Source organism: Cyprinodon tularosa, unplaced genomic scaffold (genome assembly GCF_016077235.1).
Source record: "Cyprinodon tularosa strain WSP-4 unplaced genomic scaffold, ASM1607723v1 ctg1055, whole genome shotgun sequence".
Taxonomy (NCBI): domain Eukaryota; kingdom Metazoa; phylum Chordata; class Actinopteri; order Cyprinodontiformes; family Cyprinodontidae; genus Cyprinodon; species Cyprinodon tularosa.
Genome location: NW_024037844.1, coordinates 52229 through 74309, shown reverse-complemented (window position 1 = coordinate 74309; position 22081 = coordinate 52229). Strand labels below are relative to the sequence as shown.

Below are 22081 nucleotides of genomic sequence, written 5' to 3'. Positions count from 1 at the left end.
TTCAAACTGAAGTCTTGATCTCTGCGTTTGGGTGGTCCAGCTCCCCTCGGTTTTCATCCTTTCGGATTCTTTGGGTTCTGGATCCGCTCTGGTTCGCGACCCGTCCATGCCAGAAGGTGAACCTGCTACAGATGGGCTTGGTTTGAAGCCTCTAGCAGTTTGTAGATGTTCCCATCATGTCCAGAAGAAGACTGTGTAACCTGTGGCCCCGCAGCACCGTGAGGCCCCCCCAGGAGTGGAAGGTTAGAACCATGATGGCCGCTGATCGGCTGCTCTCATGTTCTCTGTGTGAGGAAGTGCCGACAGCTTCACCTTTTAGGTCTGCTTCCTTCAGTTAGATCTTCCACACAGAGGAGTGTTCCTGCTAACACGGCCTGCTAGCAGGAAGCATCTTCAGCTCCTGGTGGACTCCACTGATCTCTGTTCACTGATTGCTGATTGCTCTTTGGCAGTACAGGGTTGAAGTGAAGCCACCGGCCGCCATATTGGTACTCCCTAGTTAGACCGGTCTCAATGTGAACAATCTGTGCGCTACAGCATCGGACAACCAGGATGTTCTCATTTTCAGGGACTTTTAAAATAAAGATAAATTCATCAGTTTGACACAGACTGGCTGTTTCACAGCATCAGTAGATTAACTTTAACTTAGAATAAATAAATCGGCCAATCACATTGCAGAGTCACTATGAAGCCTATAAATCAGGTAATATAACATATTATACAATCCATCACAATAACATTAATGTGGAGCAGAATAATACAGATGAGCCAAAAGTGATAAATTGATGATGTTCATGTAATAAACACGGATTGATGACATTGTTGTGCTAATTACATCTTACATATATTTTTTAAGATTTAACATCCTAACAGAATAACATGTCTGTTAATTCTATAGTATTTTCCTATTTGCAAATTATACATAAATGATGCATTAACTGTTATGCTGTTTCTGTTCATCTTTAAAAATGTTTGACTTGTTTTTTCCATCCATATAACCTGCAATATATTTCAGCTCATGACTTTTTCTAATGAGAAATAAACCAAACTCTAGAAAAATGACATCATCATTCACTTAAGAAAGAATTACTACATAAACATTTCACAGAGAATGACTTTCTATTTCCTCTACTTTCTATTTCCTAACCTCAGACCCACTGTCAGCGTCTAACTCAGTCAATGTCTTCCAGTCAGTCTGAGATAGCCAGACTAATGTTAGTCTACAGACTAAACTATAGGATCCATCAGCATTTACAGTACTAGCCATTCAAATGTACCCAATTTCTTTGATTGGTCCTTGGCTGGTCCCCTACAATTTGATTTTAAACATCAATCTTTGTTCTAATATATTCTTTCTGTCATGATTTGTGGATGTTAAAGGGGTGATAGAATGATTCTATAGGGTATCTGGTCCTTCAGGTCTCTAATAGGGTGATAGAATGATTCTATAGGGTATCTGGTCCTTCAGGTCTCTAATAGGGTGATAGAATGATTCTATAGGGTATCTGGTCCTTCAGGTCTCTAATAGGCTGATAGAATGATTCTATAGGGTATCTGGTCCTTCAGGTCTCTAATAGGGTGATAGAATGATTCTATAGGGTATCTGGTCCTTCAGGTCTCTAATAGGGTGATAGAATGATTCTATAGGGTATCTGGTCCTTCAGGTCTCTAATAGGGTGATAGAATGATTCTATAGGGTATCTGGTCCTTCAGGTCTCTAATAGGCTGATAGAATGATTCTATAGGGTATCTGGTCCTTCAGGTCTCTAATAGGCTGATAGAATGATTCTATAGGGATAGAATGATTCTATAGGGTATCTGGTCCTTCAGGTCTCTAATAGGGTGATGGAATGATTCTATAGGGCATCTGGTCCTTCAGGTCTCTAATAGGGTGATGGAATGATTCTATAGGGCATCTGGTCCTTCAGGTCTCTAATAGGGTGATAGAATGATTCTATAGGGTATCTGGTCCTTCAGGTCTCTAATAGGGTGATAGAATGATTCTATAGGGTATCTGGTCCTTCAGGTCTCTAATAGGGTGATAGAATGATTCTATAGGGTATCTGGTCCTTCAGGTCTCTAATAGGGTGATGGAATGATTCTATAGGGATAGAATGATTCTATAGGGTATCTGGTCCTTCAGGTCTCTAATAGGGTGATAGAATGATTCTATAGGGATAGAATGATTCTATAGGGTATCTGGTCCTTCAGGTCTCTAATAGGGTGATGGAATGATTCTATAGGGCATCTGGTCCTTCAGGTCTCTAATAGGGTGATAGAATGATTCTATAGGGTATCTGGTCCTTCAGGTCTCTAATAGGGTGATAGAATGATTCTATAGGGTATCTGGTCCTTCAGGTCTCTAATAGGGTGATAGAATGATTCTATAGGGCAGTGGTTCCCAAAGTGTGGGGCGCGCCCCCTAGGGGGGGCGCAATGCCATTGCAGGGGGGGCGCGGGAAGCGGTATGAGTGAAGAAAAAAAAAAAAAAAAACAGCGCTTGCTTGACTGAGCATAATGGACAGTTGTGACACTGCAACCCAGATTTGAGAAGATCTACAGCAAAAAGCAGGCTCATTACAGCCATTGAAAAGATGGGAGGATTAAAGTACAAAGAAAAAACTCTCAGGGAGCTGTTCAATGTTTTCACTCCATTTTGCACAGAGGCTTTTTTATGTATAGATTATAGCAAAGTTAAATATTGTTACAAATAAAAAAAAAAGAAATATGTTTAAAATAACACAGACAACAAAGAATCCTCTTCTAATCTACAGTATAGAACTATGAAAAAAATACAGTTACACAAAAGTGTTCCACTGTAAAGATGGTGTAGTTTGTTTTGTTGCAACCTGAAGTGTGAAATAAACTTCAGTGGAGTTTGAAAACAAAATATGTGTATAGATTTATTATATCTGGTTGAACGATGTGTGTGCCCAGTTTATTTTATTTATTTATTTTTTTGGGGGGTCGGGGGGTTATGGGGGGGGGGGGGGGTGGGGGGGGCTGGACATCTTATTGTAATCCAAAGGGGGGCCCAGAAGAAAATCTTTGGGAACCACTGCTATAGGGTATCTAGTCCTTCAGGTCTCTAATAGGGTGATAGAATGATTCTATAGGGCATCTGGTCCTTCAGGTCTCTAATAGGGTGATAGAATGATTCTATAGGGCATCTGGTCCTTCAGGTCTCTAATAGGGTGATAGAATGATTCTATAGGGTATCTGGTCCTTCAGGTCTCTAATAGGGTGATAGAATGATTCTATAGGGCATCTGGTCCTTCAGGTCTCTAATAGGGTGATAGAATGATTCTATAGGGTATCTGGTCCTTCAGGTCTCTAATAGGGTAATAGAATGATTCTATAGGGCATCTGGTCCTTCAGGTCTCTAATAGGGTGATAGAATGATTCTATAGGGTATCTGGTCCTTCAGGTCTCTAATAGGGTGATAGAATGATTCTATAGGGTATCTGGTCCTTCAGGTCTCTAATAGGGTGATAGAATGATTCTATAGGGCATCTGGTCCTTCAGGTCTCTAATAGGGTGATAGAATGATTCTATAGGGTATCTGGTCCTTCAGGTCTCTAATAGGGTGATGGAATGATTCTATAGGGTATCTGGTCCTTCAGGTCTCTAATAGGGTGATGGAATGATTCTATAGGGCATCTGGTCCTTCAGGTCTCTAATAGGGTGATAGAATGATTCTATAGGGGATCTGGTCTTTCAGGTCTCTAATAGGGTGATAGAATGATTCTATAGGGTATCTGGTCCTTCAGGTCTCTAATAGGGTGATAGAATGATTCTATAGGGTATCTGGTCCTTCAGGTCTCTAATAGGGTGATAGAATGATTCTATAGGGTATCTGGTCCTTCAGGTCTCTAATAGGGTGATAGTATGATTCTATAGGGTATCTGGTCCTTCAGGTCTCTAATAGGGTGATAGAATGATTCTATAGGGTATCTGGTCCTTCAGGTCTCTAATAGGGTGATAGAATGATTCTATAGGGTATCTGGTCCTTCAGGTCTCTAATAGGGTGATAGAATGATTCTATAGGGTATCTGGTCCTTCAGGTCTCTAATAGGGTGATAGAATGATTCTATAGGGTATCTGGTCCTTCAGGTCTCTAATAGGGTGATAGAATGATTCTATAGGGTATCTGGTCCTTCAGGTCTCTAATAGGGTGTGTAACATTGGTTGGGCTAAATATTAGCTGTTCTATGAGCTCTAATGCAGCCTGGTTAAAAGCCCTAGAATGAAACCACAGGTTTCTTCCTTTTATGGTTTGATCATGAATATTTAGATGAGCTGTGCTCTGATTGGTTGGTTTACAACGAGCCAAGCTGCTGAGCAAAGACGCACCATAGCAACAAGCACTCACTTACTGAAACATCAGATTGTTGATATGGTAGGGGGACCAGACGTCCTCTTTTTCCAGGACATGTCCTACTTTTCAGACCTAAAGAAAGTCTGGGGGAATTTAAACATTGGTATTGTGGTTGACTACAGTGCAGCACGTAGTCGAACGGAGACGGGGGCAGGGAGCCAGCGCGGGACGGAGCGACCGAACCCGTCCAAGTGACAGCAGCCTGGACATAGGTGGATCCGTGCTTCCCCCAGCCTGCCTTACCAGCCCCCAGCACCCCTCCTCCGGCTGAGGACGGGCGGCCCATGGCTCCCTGCTGAGGTCCGGTCCAGTCAGCGGCCCGGCAGTCTACACTTCATACATGCCCCTCCAGTAAACCAGTGGGCTGGTCTGTATGTCAATTTCGGGACGTGACAAGAGTCAAGGCCAGAAGCAAATAAGGAAACATCCCAGAGTTTACGTCAGCTCAGTGCTTCGTTTGGATTCTCCCGTTTTATGGTGGAAGTTTAGAATAGTGAGATTTGCCGAGAAAGGAGGAGTTGATTGTTTGAACTTCTCTGTACGTCCGTTTCACCCCCTGAACTATCGTTATTCATGTATGACAATGGAAACTCAGTTCTGCATTCCAGGACCCATTTAAGAGAAGCGCCATCTCCTGGTCAGACCCTGTAATTAGGTCAGAGGCTGGAGTCAGAGTAAAAAATATGGACGCCCATGAGAAAGCCAGTGGCTGGAAGTTGGAGGGGATTTTGCTGGGAGTTATGAAAACCATCCGAACCGTTTGGTTCGACTGTCTCGGTTTGGTTCGCGTGTGTTTCGTTCGGTTCATGCGCTGCTCCTTTTTCTCATAGGCGAAGCGTTTACACTCCAGAGCAGAAGGTGGCGGTATGTCGACCAAAGCCAGGTTTCCGCGGATCATTAAAAATAATTACAATTCATTAATTTTTTTGGATTTTTTTGATTAATTTCATAAAAAAAAAAAAAATCTGTAATTTTTATTATTTTTATTTTTTTCGGTGTAACAATAAACATATACCTAACCGAACCGAAAACCGTGGCCACGAAACCGTGAACCGAACCAAACCGTGGATTTTGTGAACCGTTCCACCCCTAGCTGCTACTGTAAATAAATTTTTCCGTTAGTTCCAGTGAGATTGACAGTGAAGCATCTTTGCAAACTGCTTGTTTTTGCAGTGAAATGCTTCACATGTAGGCATTTTTACTGCGCGTCTCTGTGGCAGTGGGGAGTACCAATATGAATGTGAATGAATAGAGATGAGTGGTGGGTACCTGTAGAGGCAGTCCAACCATTGAAGGATTCTCATTCCTTCTAGTTTTTTCCTGGTAGAACTGAACGCCCCTTATGGCCTCTTCCTCTGACTGGGTCGTATTAATGATTAATAAAGAGCAGAGCTCATTTACAGCAGGATTCTGTCCAGCCTCGTCCTACAGAACATTGACTGTTTCTGCGCTTTGTTTACATCACATCCAGCAGCTAATTCTGTAGACAAACGCACACAGAGTCTGGCTTATCATGTTTTGGTTTAGGAGGATATGGTTCCTCTGCTATGTTTGGACTAGAGTCTCCAGATTGCCTTGTTTTGTCTGAGCCGCTGCTGATGTGTCTGCTGATGCCTTCTGCAGGGCGGGGGACCTTCTGCAGGGCGGGGGACCTTCTGCAGGGCGGGGGACCTTCTGCAGGGCGGGGGACCTTCTGCAGGGCGGGGGACCTTCTGCAGGGCGGGGAACCTTCTGCAGGGCGGGGAACCTTCTGCTTTCCTGTATCTTCTGGGATCAGATTCCCTGAACGGAACTTCATTTGTTCACATAAAAAAACTGCGTGTTTAAAAGAATATCAATAAACATGTCTGTTCACTCTGTGCTAGAAGTTTTGTCTTCAGAGCAGCAGCTCCTGATAATTAATTTATTCCCTCTATAAACAACGTTTATAGAGTATATAAGAATACGGTTCATTCATTCAGCAGTAGGATAAGATGGAGGTGATTGTCCTGCTAATGACGTGTTTCACATGCTGATTTCTGGCCAGTGGGACGGAGGCTCTCGGAGGACATAAATGATGTCACTCCATAATGCAGTTACAGTACATTTCCAGAGTTAATGTACGTTTCCTAAAGCTGAGAACCAGAGAAGAAGAAAAGAGGGATCATCACCAGCACATATTTCCTGCTACATGAGCAGTAAAATCATCTCAGATCTGAAATCAGTGCAGAGAACCGATGTGTGATGAAGCTTTAAGTGACTTCCTCTTGGTGTAAAATGTTTATTGGATCTTTTTCTGCTGTTCCCAGTGCTGATGTACTGGGCCTGTGCGGGCAGCGTCCTCCTGGTCTCTGTTTGCTCAGTGACACATTGAGACCGCCTTGTCCAAACTACAGCAGATGCCAAAGGTCACGCCGGCACAGAGCTGAAGGTAGAAGCAGCTTTGTTCTCTGCTGAATTACACACATGCATGAACATGGCCCCAGCTTTACCTGCTCAGGTGTTAGCACACAGACCGATGATGTCACCTTATCAGGACATTTAAACTAACTCTAAAAGTCACACAGCAATAGTTTTTATCATAATAATTTCAATGGATTGCCATCCAACCGTGGCCACGAACATGTCGTCCCAGGACACCCGACTCATCCACTACATATGGTCCCCATAGACTACCAACCCCCCCCCATTAATTAGTATTTTCTTATGATAAACCACATAATCCAGTGTCCTATAGCTAAACCTAATGTCTCAGGATCCCCATTCATCCTCCGTCTCCAGTTCTGCTCCCAAATCCACCAAAAGTCGAACGGATCAGGCTGGATATGAAGCATTAGCTTCACAACCGGCAGCTTGTTGCTAACAGCCTACTGGTTCTGCTCAGGACCAACTGGTCCGGCTCAGCTCCAGTCTGATGGCTTTACTGGTCCAGATTCAGCCGTGTCGTTCCGGGTCACAGAACCGCAGGAGCAGCTGGAACAAAATCCGCCCAAAATTTTATCTGAGATGTTTTAAATCATGGAGGGCTGAAACACTGAATCAGATTAATCGTGATTAATCATGATTAATCACGATTAATCGTGATTAATCGTTAACTGGAGAATAGTGACTGTAACTCTGCTTACAGCATTAATTATATACATAATATATATAATATGTTTATAAAATGCTCTATCCAGAATATTTCAATTGAAAAAGTTTTAGTTTAATCTAGTTTCATTTCGTAAAAAAAATTTTTAAGAACCTTTTGTTTTCAATTCCGTTCTATTCAGTTTATTTCTATAGCTCCAATTCCCATCATGTCATCTCAGGTCACTTTACAGTTCAACTAGATCATACATTCAAATTGATACAAAGTTTTCTATCTAAGGAAAACCAGTTGATTGCATCGACTCATTGACTCAAATACAATCCCCCACACTAAGCATGCTTGTAGCGACAGTGGAGAGGAAAAACTCCCTTTGAACAGGAAGAAACCTCCAGCAGAACCAGGCTCAGTGTCAGCGGCCATCTGCTGAGGCCCACTGGGGTTCAAGGAGACAGAAGCAGACATAGAAAAAGAAGCATAGATACAAAAGGCAACTGTCAACCAGCTCCACAGGCGGCCCCGTCCAGGAAACACACAGCCAGGCAGACGAGCTCCGAGCCAGCTCCCATGTCAGAGGATGAAGAGAGCACATCCAGTTAGTCACAGTCAGAGAAACAGGACTACACTGGAAAACAGGCCAAGCTCCAACATCTAGAAACAAAGGTGTTGATGGCAGCAGCACAGCTGATATTTCTCTCCAGGATGGAGTCACAGCCAAACAGGAACAGACCAGATGAAGCTACTATGAGAAAAAGCAGAGAGAGCAGAACGTTAGAGATTGAACTAACAGATTCTGCAGAGTGGGAGAATAGAGATAGAATGAAGCAGAATGATGAAAAAGGGGTCCCTATGTCCTCCAGCAGTCTAAGCCTATAGCAGCAGAACTATAGAGATAGATCAGGATAACCTGAGCCACTCTAACTAGAAGCTTTATCTATCCAATTATTAATCAATTAATGGAAAAAATAATCAACCGATTCATCAATTTGTAAAATAATCGTTAGTTGCAGCCCTAAAATCATCATTGAATGCTAACAGAACAGTCTGGCTGGACCTTTGTTGGACCGCCTTGTCCCTCACCTGTCCGTCTGCTGTCTGCCAATCAGCTCTCTCCTCAGTGACCACACCGCTGTTGGAGCTTCCGCCCAAGTGTTGTGCCCCACAGATGCTCTGCTGACCTCTGATGTAGGTTTCTGTCCCATCATGGATCAGATCCTCCATCAGTTCATCTCCATTTTCACTGTTTAGTTCCTTTCTTCTTCCCTGCCTCTCTTTTCTGAGCAGGAGGCGGGGTTACCAATCTACTCGCTCTGGAGAGCAGAGTTCGCTGCTTTTAGATGTTGTCTCCAAAGTCTCCAGTAGCAGAAAAAAGTCTCTAGATTTGGCGCTAGGAGCTTTTTAGAAATCAAAGTGCTAGAGGGGTCTGAAAAGTGGCTAAATATAGCGACTAAAGCGCTAAGTTGGCAACACTGCTCTTTGCATGGTTTGTTTCCAAATGGTTTGCTGCTGTCTGTTTGGACCTTTCTGAACATGTGCAGCAAATGGACTGATCCAATATGGTGGACACTGAAGGGGGGGGGCTGAGACGGATTTTATGAAAATCATAATTAATGTGCAGAAATAAATAGTAGCTGTATTAATCATGCATGTAAAAGGAAATTTTGTGGGGCCTCCAGGAACGTGGGGCCCTAGGCAGCTGCCTAGTTTTGCCTTATGGTAACCCCCCCCCCTCACTGTTCCTCAGTTCATTCAGAAAAAAACTCATTTTTGAAAACTTTTTGCACATTTTTAGACCTTTTTAGTTGAATAAGTGAAGTGAAGCTGAAAACTCGTCCTCCATCTCTGACCCTGACGACCTCAGAAAGCAGGGGAGCTGGATTCTTTATCTCTCTGAGTCTAGCTCATCTTTTAATCTCTTCTCATTCTAGTTCTGCTGCTAGTTTCTCTCCTCCTTCTTCATTTAACTTCATCTCCCTGGTTTTGTCAAGCCTCCTCTTCCTCGCTCGCCTTTCGCTCTTTGAGGGTCTAGAAGAAAGGCTGGTGCATTCCTACAGCCTGGAGACCGTTCCCCTCTTTCAGGCAGCGGCACAGAGAGTGACAGAGGAATTAGAATAAGAATGGCTGCCCATTCAGCCCCAAGGGGGGGGCTGGGTCCCGTACAGCGCCCTGCGCTCCCATTGGACGCAGCATTCCCTCTGTTTTTACACTGCTGCCGCCAGTTATGCTCTGAAGTTTGTTTTACATTCTGGGGCACATAGTGAGCCGCATGTTCATGCAGGCGTAACGTTCACAGACGGGTCCACAGTCTGCATAGACGGTCTGCACAGACGGGTCCACAGTCTGCACAGACGGTCTGCACAGGTGCAGTGAGAGGCAGAGGTCAGGACGGGAGAAGCTGTGACCACGCAGCGGAGAGCGAGGTGAGTCTGGAGGTAATGGACTACGGCGTTGCTGCAGGTGGAGGATTAAAAGGCCACCCTGTGCTGTCACCACGGCTGTGGGTCGCTTGGAGGTGAAGTTTGAGTCTGTTTGCTGCTGAAATCCAGCAAAGCTGAAGGCTTCCTCTGTAGATCTTCTCCTCCTTTAGTTCAGTGGAGGACCAGAGCAGGTCCCATGGCACATTTGGTTCTTCTGAAATGGTGACTCAGACTTATCCTTTCATGCTGAAGTTCAGTTTGCATCGTGTTCAAGTTGCTCCTATGAACAACGTATTTCTGGATGTCTGTGTGGATAACGGCTCATTCTGCCTGTTTCATAAACATTATGTTGTCATCAGCTAAAAGCTTCATAATTATGGTTTCTTGCTCCTCTTTCATTCAGCTCTCTGTTCTTTGACATAATTCTGCTGAAACATGCCCTGATTTTCTGTTGATCATTGCTGAGATATGACTTTACTTCTGTTTATTTTATCTACATTCATTAAAGCCAAATTAGCTGATAAACAAAAGGCTCTTCAGGTTTTTCTGTGACTGATTCCTGGTTTCTTTGCCGTTTTGTTCCCAAACCTAAAGCGGAATAATGAGCTGCTGCTTCTGATGTAGTTCTGAATCTATCAGAAATAAATGACATAATTATGCTTTTTAAATATCTTGTAATAAATGCATCAAAGCTGATATACCTGCTGGATTCTCTGGATACATCATGTGTTTCGTGATTAAAGGAACATTGTGAGCTTTTGCTCATCAGAGCATCTCTTCCTTCTTAACAAAGTCTTTCCCCGTTTTCTTCGTTTTCTCCACTGTTTTCATTCCACTGTTTTCATTCCACTGTTGATTTTATTTATCGTTCCATCAACAATCCAGAAAGCATTCATTAAAGAAATACATTCACTTATATTTTTTACTGCAATCAGTTGTTGATTTGTTGGTTTCTTGCTTCCTTTTTGTGTTTTGCAGACAGAGAAACGGTGTGATCTCCATCCGCAGGGCGATCAGGATGATGACGGCTTGTATCGGCCTTCTGCTGCTGGGTGAGAAGCGCTGATCCATGTCCTGCTCTGGGTTTGCTTTAAATATCAACTTTTGGAGACTATGTGACACTTTATTATGTCCATGGATTATTATGGATTATTATGGATTATTATGGATTCAGATCTTCAGTTTGAACTTTAATGATGATCCACTGTTGATCAGAGAGGAAATCAAACTATCCTCTGACATGGGAGCTGGCTCGGAGCTCGTCTGCCTGGCTGTGTGTTTCCTGGACGGGGCCGCCTGTGGAGCTGGTTGACAGTTGCCTTTTGTATCTATGCTTCTTTTTCTATGTCTGCTTCTGTCTCCTTGAACCCCAGTGGGCCTCAGCAGATGGCCGCTCACACTGAGCCTGGTTCTGCTGGAGGTTTCTACCTGTTCAAAGGGAGTTTTTCCTCTCCACTGTCGCTACAAGCATGCTTAGTGTGAGGGATTGCTGAAGAGTCAATGAGTCGATGCAATCAGCTGGTTTTCCTTAGATAGAAAACTTTGAATCAATCTGACTGGATGATCTGGTTGATCTGGATCTATAAAGTGACATGATGTGAATTATAAATAAGCTGAACAGAATTTAATTGAATATTAATGTTAGGGACGATAAAACTACAATCAGGATTCAGTTTGACTTGAGCTGCTGCTCAGAGTTTTGCCGTCCAAAGTTCATGGAAAGGCAGCGTCTCAGGCTGCAGCTTTGTTCTCACTGCTGAAGCTCAGAGCCACGGAGCATGAGAGAGTTTAGGAGGTCAGGAAAAGGCAGATACTCAGAGCTCTGGTGGGCAGACGGACGGACGGACGGAGGGACGGACAGAGGGACGGACGGACAGGGCCATGCATCGGATGAATCAAACGCTGCAGGTTTCCTCTTGACGGCAGCTCAAACTGAGCCCGGCAGGAAGGCGTGTGCTCAGCTTATCAAAGTCACCTGCTCACACCTTTCTGGGTCAGCTCTGGTTAATCACTGACTGCATGAGGAAGGCCTCTCTGGGGACCGAAGCACGGAGCTTCAATAAAAAATCAGGTGAAGTTGGACTTATGTGGAAACGATGTTGGTGCAAATACCTGGAACAATCATCTGCTGCGTCTCCACGGCAGCTACAGAACCAGAAGTTCTGTCCAGCCCACCGACACCTGGAATCCCGTCCCTAATGAGGGACTTTTGCCCCTGCTGTTACATTCTTGCTGTGTGCACGAGCCTCATGCCTTAGGGGGTATTTACATGTGACTTTTCCTGCACTCATCCGTTTTAGAAGCACGTGCTGCTCTGTAATCACTGTCTGACAGACCAGGTGGCTTTAAGCACGCCCCTCTAGACCTAGAACAACCAGAAGTGCCTCCTCTATGACATCTAAGTACTTTTTCCAGGACTATTAGGTTGGTGGAGAATTTCTTTAAGTTGTTTCAGATCCATCATTGGGATTCATGGTATAACAGCTGCTGTTGAGCCCAGACTGGGACCAGTTCTCCACTGGGGACCTTCATGGTGTCCACTGGTCCTCTTCCAGATGAAGAAGAAAAGAAAAAGCGCTTAAAATAAATAAATATAGTAAAGAAAAGGGGAATGTTGGCAGGCCTACTGGTTTCCTGCACATTCAAAGGTTTTCCTCTTCTAATCATTCACTGTCAGCTGATATCAGACCTTCTTTCTTCTATGAAGCTGTTATGATGAGAAAACACAGAGCAGATAGTTTAAGGTTGAATTAAAATACTGCAGAATGGGAGAATAGAGGTAGAATGATGAAAAGGCGTCCCTATGTCCTCCAGCAGTGTAAACATATAGCAGCATAGATGTAGATCTTGGCAGCATCAGTGCCAATAATCCTGACTGTTATCTGATCTCAACCATCTTTCTTTCCTGCTTCATGATTGAAGATGGTTATCTGACAGTGATGCGCAGATTTCTGTAGAAACGGGCTAACGAAGCACACAGCCTAGACTTCCAGTGCGCTCCTCATGGATCCATTTCTGATGTCACAGAGGCTAAAGATCTGAATCAATGAGTTCATGGGAGTTTCTCAGAGGTTGAGCCTTCATATGACCTCCTTGTTCCAATGGATCTGGGTCGAGCAGAAATCCTAAAGTAGAGCTGGAGCTTCTAATAGGGGCTCCGTCTCTGTGTGTGTGGTCTGTGTGGAAACATAAACTCAGCCGGTGATTAAAACTGAGGCTAATTCATGAGAGCAGCAGAGGGGTGCCTGTCTAGACAGAGCAGATCACAGCACACCTGATGGACCCCCCCAGCTCCACAACAGAAACCTGTGTGGTGAAAGTTAAAGTGATGCAAAACAAACATTGAAATGACGGCACTCAGTTAGAAATGTAATTAATTTCCCACACAATAAAAAGGTTGGCCTTTGCTTCTCTTCTTCTATGTTAAACTAAATGATGGTGAAATGAAGTCTGACTGGATCATGTTGCTGCTTGTCGTGTTTGTTCTGTTCAGGCGATAAACAGATCAGGAGGATCTTTCCTTCTCTTCCATGTGGAGTTAGTTTACTGGGCCTTAGGTGGGACCAGAGGATCAACCTGGGGTGTAAAGTGGTACAGACGGACCGAGGTCAGAGGAAATGGTCTCTAATAGGGATAGGAGGGAGGGGCTAAAGAGCCTCAGCACTGAGCCAAGCTTAAAGTGACCTAGATCTGCACCGCTGCTCTGTTCTTCTGTTTGATCAGGGCGTGTCTCACCATTGGCTGCAGGATGCTCATTTCTCACTGTTCAATTCAGAGCTGATAGCTGTACCTGCAGGGGGGGGGGCTGTACCTGCAGGGGGGGGCTGTACCTGCAGGGGAGGGGCGGCTGTACCTGTGGGAGGGGGGCTTTACCTGCAGGGGGGGGCTTTACCTGCAGGGGGGGGGCTGTACCTGCAGGGGGGGGCTGTACCTCAGGGGGGGGTTGTACCTGCAGGGAGGGGCTTTACCTGCAGGGGAGGGGCGGCTGTACCTGTGGGAGGGGGGCTTTACCTGCAGGGGGGGGCTTTACCTGCAGGGGGGGGGGGGCTGTACCTGCAGGGGGGGGCTGTACCTCAGGGGGGGGTTGTACCTGCAGGGGGGGGCAGTGCTGCTCCATGCTGATGTCGGCCGTTCCAGCTGGAAGGCCACGGCCAAGGTTTCAATGGAATTCAAGAAATGCTTCAAACTGAACCTTGGACCTGAAATCCAGCAAGGCATTTACCCGGGGTGGGAGGTGGGTCAGGGTTGGGTGCCATGTAGGGCCCATTCTTCCAACTTATTCTGAATCATATAAAGGGACCAGCTGTGGGGCCAACGCCTGGTCTACATAATAAGGAAAAATAGGGTTTTAAAATCTCTATAAATAATTAAATGCTATGAATTAATATTAAGATGAAATGATCTAAAAATGATTAAAAATAGAAAAACAGAATAAAATACAGTAAAATGTCCCTCATGTAGATGTTCTTAATAATGTCTGTAACAGTGGTTTAAATGTAATGGATGAATAAGAATCTAAATTATCCAAGTGAGGCTCACCTGGCCTCACCTGGCCTCACCTGGCCTCACCTGGCCTCACCTGACCTCACCTGGCCTCACCTGACCTCACCTGGCCTCACCTGGCCTCACCTGACCTCACCTGACCTCACCTGACCTCACCTGGCCTCACCTGACCTCACCTGACCTCACCTGACCTCACCTGGCCTCACCTGACCTCACCTGGCCTCACCTGACCTCACCTGGCCTCACCTGGCCTCACCTGGCCTCACCTGGCCTCACCTGACCTCACCTGGCCTCACCTGACCTCACCTGGCCTCACCTGGCCTCACCTGGCCTCACCTGACCTCACCTGACCTCACCTGACCTCACCTGGCCTCACCTGGCCTCACCTGACCTCACCTGGCCTCACCTGACCTCACCTGGCCTCACCTGGCCTCACCTGGCCTCACCTGACCTCACCTGACCTCACCTGACCTCACCTGGCCTCACCTGACCTCACCTGACCTCACCTGACCTCACCTGGCCTCACCTGACCTCACCTGGCCTCACCTGACCTCACCTGACCTCACCTGGCACCTCCTCATCGTGTTGGAAAGGTGTGACTTCTTCACAAAGTGAAACCAGGTTAATAAAGTCAAATAACTGTGGTATAAAGTTAATGATGTGATCCCAGGTTCTGATTGGTTTAAAGAAACCCTTTTGATGTGGGATGATTCATGCTGTTTAATCCGCTGCATTATGTCTGTGAGTGAAGGAAAATACCCTGAGGCGCCTTTAGTCACTTTTTCTTCCTATTCCTGCCAGATCTTTAAATCTTTATTCACAGTAGAGCGGATTTCACTGCTAAACTGCCTCACGACTGAACACTGCGGTTCTAAGTTCTGCTGAGGTTCATCATGCAGTGGTTCTGCTGAGGTCGGTCATGCAGTGGTTCTGCTGAGGTCGGTCATGCAGTGGTTCTGCTGAGGTCGGTCATGCAGTGCTTCTGCTGAGGTCAGTCATGCAGTGGTTCTGATGAGGTCAGTCATGCAGTGGTTCTGATGAGGTCGGTCATGCAGTGGTTCTGCTGAGGTCAGTCATGCAGTGGTTCTGCTGAGGTCAGTCATGCAGTGATTCTGCTGAGGTCGGTCATGCAGTGGTTCTGATGAGGTCGGTCATGCAGTGGTTCTGCTGAGGTCAGTCATGCAGTGGTTCTGCTGAGGTCAGTCATGCAGTGATTCTGCTGAGGTCGGTCATGCAGTGGTTCTGCTGAGGTCAGTCATGCAGTGGTTCTGCTGAGGTCAGTCATGCAGTGGTTCTGCTGAGGTCGGTCATGCAGTGATTCTGCTGAGGTCAGTCATGCAGTGATTCTGCTGAGGTCAGTCATGCAGTGGTTCTGCTGAGGTCAGTCATGCAGTGGTTCTGCTGAGGTCGGTCATGCAGTGGTTCTGCTGAGGTCAGTCATGCAGTGGTTCTGCTGAGGTCGGTCATGCAGTGGTTCTGCTGAGGTCGGTCATGCAGTGGTTCTGCTGAGGTCAGTCATGCAGTGGTTCTGCTGAGGTCAGTCATGCAGTGGTTCTGATGAGGTCGGTCATGCAGTGGTTCTGCTGAGGTCGGTCATGCAGTGGTTCTGCTGAGGTCAGTCATGCAGTGATTCTGCTGAGGTCGGTCATGCAGTGGTTCTGCTGAGGTCGGTCATGCAGTGCTTCTGCTGAGGTCAGTCATGCAGTGGTTCTGATGAGGTCAGTCATGCAGTGGTTCTGATGAGGTCAGTCATGCAGTGGTTCTGCTGAGGTCAGTCATGCAGTGATTCTGCTGAGGTCGGTCATGCAGTGATTCTGCTGAGGTCAGTCATGCAGTGATTCTGCTGAGGTCGGTCATGCAGTGGTTCTGCTGAGGTCAGTCATGCAGTGGTTCTGCTGAGGTCGGTCATGCAGTGGTTCTGCTGAGGTCGGTCATGCAGTGATTCTGCTGAGGTCAGTCATGCAGTGATTCTGCTGAGGTCGGTCATGCAGTGATTCTGCTGAGGTCAGTCATGCAGTGATTCTGCTGAGGTCAGTCATGCAGTGGTTCTGCTGAGGTCGGTCATGCAGTGATTCTGCTGAGGTCAGTCATGCAGTGATTCTGCTGAGGTCGGTCATGCAGTGGTTCTGCTGAGGTCAGTCATGCAGTGATTCTGCTGAGGTCAGTCATGCAGTGATTCTGCTGAGGTCAGTCATGCAGTGGTTCTGCTGAGGTCGGTCATGCAGTGGTTCTGCTGAGGTCGGTCATGCAGTGGTTCTGCTGAGGTCGGTCATGCAGTGGTTCTGCTGAGGTCGGTCATGCAGTGGTTCTGCTGAGGTCGGTCATGCAGTGGTTCTGCTGAGGTCGGTCATGCAGTGGTTCTGCTGAGGTCGGTCATGCAGTGGTTCTGCTGAGGTCGGTCATGCAGTGGTTCTGCTGAGGTCGGTCATGCGGTGATTCTGCTGAGGTCAGTCATGCAGTGGTTCTGCTGAGGTCGGTCATGCAGTGATTCTGCTGAGGTCGGTCATGCAGTGATTCTGCTGAGGTCAGTCATGCAGTGGTTCTGCTGAGGTCCGTCATGCAGTGATTCTGCTGAGGTCGGTCATGCAGTGATTCTGCTGAGGTCGGTCATGCAGTGGTTCTGCTGAGGTCAGTCATGCAGTGATTCTGCTGAGGTCAGTCATGCAGTGATTCTGCTGAGGTCGGTCATGCAGTGATTCTGCTGAGGTCGGTCATGCAGTGGTTCTGCTGAGGTCAGTCATGCAGTGATTCTGCTGAGGTCGGTCATGCAGTGATTCTGCTGAGGTCAGTCATGCAGTGATTCTGCTGAGGTCAGTCATGCAGTGGTTCTGATGAGGTCAGTCATGCAGTGATTCTGCTGAGGTCAGTCATGCAGTGGTTCTGCTGAGGTCAGTCATGCAGTGGTTCTGCTGAGGTCAGTCATGCAGTGGTTCTGATGAGGTCAGTCATGCAGTGGTTCTGCTGAGGTCGGTCATGCAGTGGTTCTGCTGAGGTCAGTCATGCAGTGGTTCTGCTGAGGTCGGTCATGCAGTGGTTCTGATGAGGTCAGTCATGCAGTGATTCTGCTGAGGTCAGTCATGCAGTGGTTCTGCTGAGGTCGGTCATGCAGTGATTCTGATGAGGTCAGTCATGCAGTGGTTCTGCTGAGGTCGGTCATGCAGTGGTTCTGCTGAGGTCAGTCATGCAGTGGTTCTGCTGAGGTCAGTCATGCAGTGATTCTGCTGAGGTCGGTCATGCAGTGGTTCTGCTGAGGTCGGTCATGCAGTGATTCTGATGAGGTCAGTCATGCAGTGGTTCTGCTGAGGTCAGTCATGCAGTGGTTCTGCTGAGGTCAGTCATGCAGTGATTCTGCTGAGGTCGGTCATGCAGTGGTTCTGCTGAGGTCAGTCATGCAGTGATTCTGCTGAGGTCAGTCATGCAGTGGTTCTGCTGAGGTCGGTCATGCAGTGGTTCTGCTGAGGTCAGTCATGCAGTGATTCTGCTGAGGTCAGTCATGCAGTGATTCTGCTGAGGTCAGTCATGCAGTGGTTCTGCTGAGGTCGGTCATGCAGTGGTTCTGCTGAGGTCGGTCATGCAGTGATTCTGCTGAGGTCGGTCATGCAGTGATTCTGCTGAGGTCGGTCATGCAGTGATTCTGCTGAGGTCGGTCATGCAGTGATTCTGCTGAGGTCGGTCATGCAGTGGTTCTGCTGAGGTCGGTCATGCAGTGGTTCTGATGAGGTCAGTCATGCAGTGGTTCTGCTGAGGTCGGTCATGCAGTGATTCTGATGAGGTCAGTCATGCAGTGGTTCTGCTGAGGTCGGTCATGCAGTGATTCTGCTGAGGTCGGTCATGCAGTGGTTCTGCTGAGGTCGGTCATGCAGTGGTTCTGCTGAGGTCAGTCATGCAGTGGTTCTGCTGAGGTCGGTCATGCAGTGGTTCTGCTGAGGTCGGTCATGCAGTGGTTCTGCTGAGGTCAGTCATGCAGTGGTTCTGCTGAGGTCGGTCATGCAGTGGTTCTGCTGAGGTGCGTCATGCAGTGGTTCTGCTGAGGTCGGTCATGCAGTGGTTCTGCTGAGGTCGGTCATGCAGTGGTTCTGCTGAGGTCAGTCATGCAGTGGTTCTGCTGAGGTCGGTCATGCAGTGGTTCTGCTGAGGTGCGTCATGCAGTGGTTCTGCTGAGGTGCGTCATGCAGTGGTTCTGCTGAGGTGCGTCATGCAGTGGTTCTGCTGAGGTCGGTCATGCAGTGGTTCTGCTGAGGTGCGTCATGCAGTGGTTCTGCTGAGGTGCGTCATGCAGTGGTTCTGCTGAGGTGCGTCATGCAGTGGTTCTGCTGAGGTCGGTCATGCAGTGGTTCTGCTGAGGTCGGTCATGCAGTGGTTCTGCTGAGGTCAGTCATGCAGTGGTTCTGCTGAGGTCGGTCATGCAGTGATTCTGCTGAGGTCTGTCATGCAGTGGTTCTGCTGAGGTCGGTCATGCAGTGGTTCTGCTGAGGTCAGTCATGCAGTGGTTCTGCTGAGGTCGGTCATGCAGTGGTTCTGCTGAGGTCGGTCATGCAGTGGTTCTGCTGAGGTCAGTCATGCAGTGGTTCTGCTGAGGTCGGTCATGCAGTGGTTCTGCTGAGGTGCGTCATGCAGTGGTTCTGCTGAGGTCGGTCATGCAGTGGTTCTGCTGAGGTCGGTCATGCAGTGGTTCTGCTGAGGTCGGTCATGCAGTGGTTCTGCTGAGGTGCGTCATGCAGTGGTTCTGCTGAGGTGCGTCATGCAGTGGTTCTGCTGAGGTGCGTCATGCAGTGGTTCTGCTGAGGTCGGTCATGCAGTGGTTCTGCTGAGGTGCGTCATGCAGTGGTTCTGCTGAGGTGCGTCATGCAGTGGTTCTGCTGAGGTCGGTCATGCAGTGGTTCTGCTGAGGTCGGTCATGCAGTGGTTCTGCTGAGGTGCGTCATGCAGTGGTTCTGCTGAGGTCAGTCATGCAGTGGTTCTGCTGAGGTCGGTCATGCAGTGGTTCTGCTGAGGTCGGTCATGCAGTGGTTCTGCTGAGGTCGGTCATGCAGTGGTTCTGCTGAGGTCGGTCATGCAGTGGTTCTGCTGAGGTCGGTCATGCAGTGATTCTGCTGAGGTCGGTCATGCAGTGATTCTGCTGAGGTGCGTCATGCAGTGGTTCTGCTGAGGTCGGTCATGCAGTGATTCTGCTGAGGTCGGTCATGCAGTGATTCTGCTGAGGTCGGTCATGCAGTGGTTCTGCTGAGGTCGGTCATGCAGTGGTTCTGCTGAGGTCGGTCATGCAGTGGTTCTGCTGAGGTCGGTCATGCAGTGGTTCTGCTGAGGTCGGTCATGCAGTGGTTCTGCTGAGGTCAGTCATGCAGTGGTTCTGCTGAGGTCGGTCATGGAGTGGTTCTGCTGAGGTCAGTCATGCAGTGGTTCTGCTGAGGTCAGTCATGGAGTGGTTCTGCTGAGGTCGGTCATGCAGTGGTTCTGCTGAGGTCGGTCATGCAGTGGTTCTGCTGAGGTCGGTCATGCAGTGGTTCTGCTGAGGTCAGTCATGCAGTGGTTCTGCTGAGGTCGGTCATGCAGTGGTTCTGCTGAGGTCAGTCATGCAGTGGTTCTGCTGAGGTCGGTCATGCAGTGGTTCTGCTGAGGTCAGTCATGCAGTGGTTCTGCTGAGGTCAGTCATGGAGTGGTTCTGCTGAGGTCGGTCATGCAGTGGTTCTGCTGAGGTCGGTCATGCAGTGGTTCTGCTGAGGTCAGTCATGCAGTGGTTCTGCTGAGGTCAGTCATGCAGTGGTTCTGCTGAGGTCGGTCATGGCAGTGGTTCTGCTGAGGTCAGTCATGCAGTGGTTCTGCTGAGGTCGGTCATGCAGTGGTTCTGCTGAGGTCAGTCATGGAGTGGTTCTGCTGAGGTCGGTCATGCAGTGGTTCTGCTGAGGTCAGTCATGCAGTGGTTCTGCTGAGGTCGGTCATGCAGTGGTTCTGCTGAGGTCAGTCATGGAGTGGTTCTGCTGAGGTCGGTCATGCAGTGGTTCTGCTGAGGTCGGTCATGCAGTGGTTCTGCTGAGGTCGGTCATGCAGTGGTTCTGCTGAGGTCAGTCATGGAGTGGTTCTGCTGAGGTGCGTCATGCAGTGGTTCTGCTGAGGTCGGTCATGCAGTGGTTCTGCTGAGGTCAGTCATGCAGTGGTTCTGCTGAGGTCGGTCATGCAGTGGTTCTGCTGAGGTCGGTCATGCAGTGGTTCTGCTGAGGTCAGTCATGCAGTGGTTCTGCTGAGGTCAGTCATGGAGTGGTTCTGCTGAGGTCGGTCATGCAGTGGTTCTGCTGAGGTCGGTCATGCAGTGGTTCTGCTGAGGTCAGTCATGCAGTGGTTCTGCTGAGGTCGGTCATGCAGTGGTTCTGCTGAGGTCAGTCATGCAGTGGTTCTGCTGAGGTCGGTCATGCAGTGGTTCTGCTGAGGTCGGTCATGCAGTGGTTCTGCTGAGGTCAGTCATGCAGTGGTTCTGCTGAGGTCAGTCATGGAGTGGTTCTGCTGAGGTCGGTCATGCAGTGGTTCTGCTGAGGTCGGTCATGCAGTGGTTCTGCTGAGGTCAGTCATGCAGTGGTTCTGCTGAGGTCGGTCATGCAGTGGTTCTGCTGAGGTCAGTCATGCAGTGGTTCTGCTGAGGTCAGTCATGCAGTGGTTCTGCTGAGGTCGGTCATGCAGTGGTTCTGCTGAGGTCAGTCATGCAGTGGTTCTGCTGAGGTCGGTCATGCAGTGGTTCTGCTGAGGTCAGTCATGCAGTGGTTCTGCTGAGGTCAGGTCATGCAGTGGTTCTGCTGAGGTCGGTCATGCAGTGGTTCTGCTGAGGTCGGTCATGCAGTGGTTCTGCTGAGGTCGGTCATGCAGTGGTTCTGCTGAGGTCAGTCATGCAGTGGTTCTGCTGAGGTCAGTCATGCAGTGGTTCTGCTGAGGTCGGTCATGCAGTGGTTCTGCTGAGGTCGGTCATGCAGTGGTTCTGCTGAGGTCAGTCATGCAGTGGTTCTGCTGAGGTCAGTCATGCAGTGGTTCTGCTGAGGTCAGTCATGCAGTGGTTCTGCTGAGGTCGGTCATGCAGTGGTTCTGCTGAGGTCGGTCATGCAGTGGTTCTGCTGAGGTCAGTCATGCAGTGGTTCTGCTGAGGTCGGTCATGCAGTGGTTCTGCTGAGGTCAGTCATGCAGTGGTTCTGCTGAGGTCAGTCATGCAGTGGTTCTGCTGAGGTCGGTCATGCAGTGGTTCTGCTGAGGTCGGTCATGCAGTGGTTCTGCTGAGGTCAGTCATGCAGTGGTTCTGCTGAGGTCGGTCATGGAGTGGTTCTGCTGAGGTCAGTCATGCAGTGGTTCTGCTGAGGTCAGTCATGCAGTGGTTCTGCTGAGGTCGGTCATGCAGTGGTTCTGCTGAGGTCGGTCATGCAGTGGTTCTGCTGAGGTCAGTCATGCAGTGGTTCTGCTGAGGTCGGTCATGCAGTGGTTCTGCTGAGGTCAGTCATGCAGTGGTTCTGCTGAGGTCAGTCATGCAGTGGTTCTGCTGAGGTCGGTCATGGAGTGGTTCTGCTGAGGTCAGTCATGCAGTGGTTCTGCTGAGGTCGGTCATGCAGTGGTTCTGCTGAGGTCGGTCATGCAGTGGTTCTGCTGAGGTCGGTCATGCAGTGGTTCTGCTGAGGTCAGTCATGCAGTGGTTCTGCTGAGGTCAGTCATGCAGTGGTTCTGCTGAGGTCAGTCATGGAGTGG

At 48.2% G+C, this 22081-nt stretch overlaps 1 protein-coding gene across 4 annotated transcripts in view; it reads left to right on the top strand.

Moving 5' to 3' along the window:
• The window catches only part of LOC119783888 (laminin subunit beta-1-like), a 78833-nt gene that overhangs the window by 5616 nt on the left and 51136 nt on the right, over positions 1-22081 (top strand). For 2 of the 4 annotated variants that reach the window (XM_038285640.1, XM_038285632.1), the window contains exons 1-2: positions 9661-9865; positions 10841-10914. In XM_038285640.1, the coding sequence (XP_038141568.1) occupies positions 10881-10914 (34 nt within the window). In that variant the 5' untranslated portion in view covers positions 9661-9865; positions 10841-10880. Of the gene's footprint in view, positions 1-9660; positions 9866-10840; positions 10915-22081 lie in introns of those variants that run through there. The other 2 variants (XM_038285625.1, XM_038285617.1) reach the window with 1 other exon arrangement.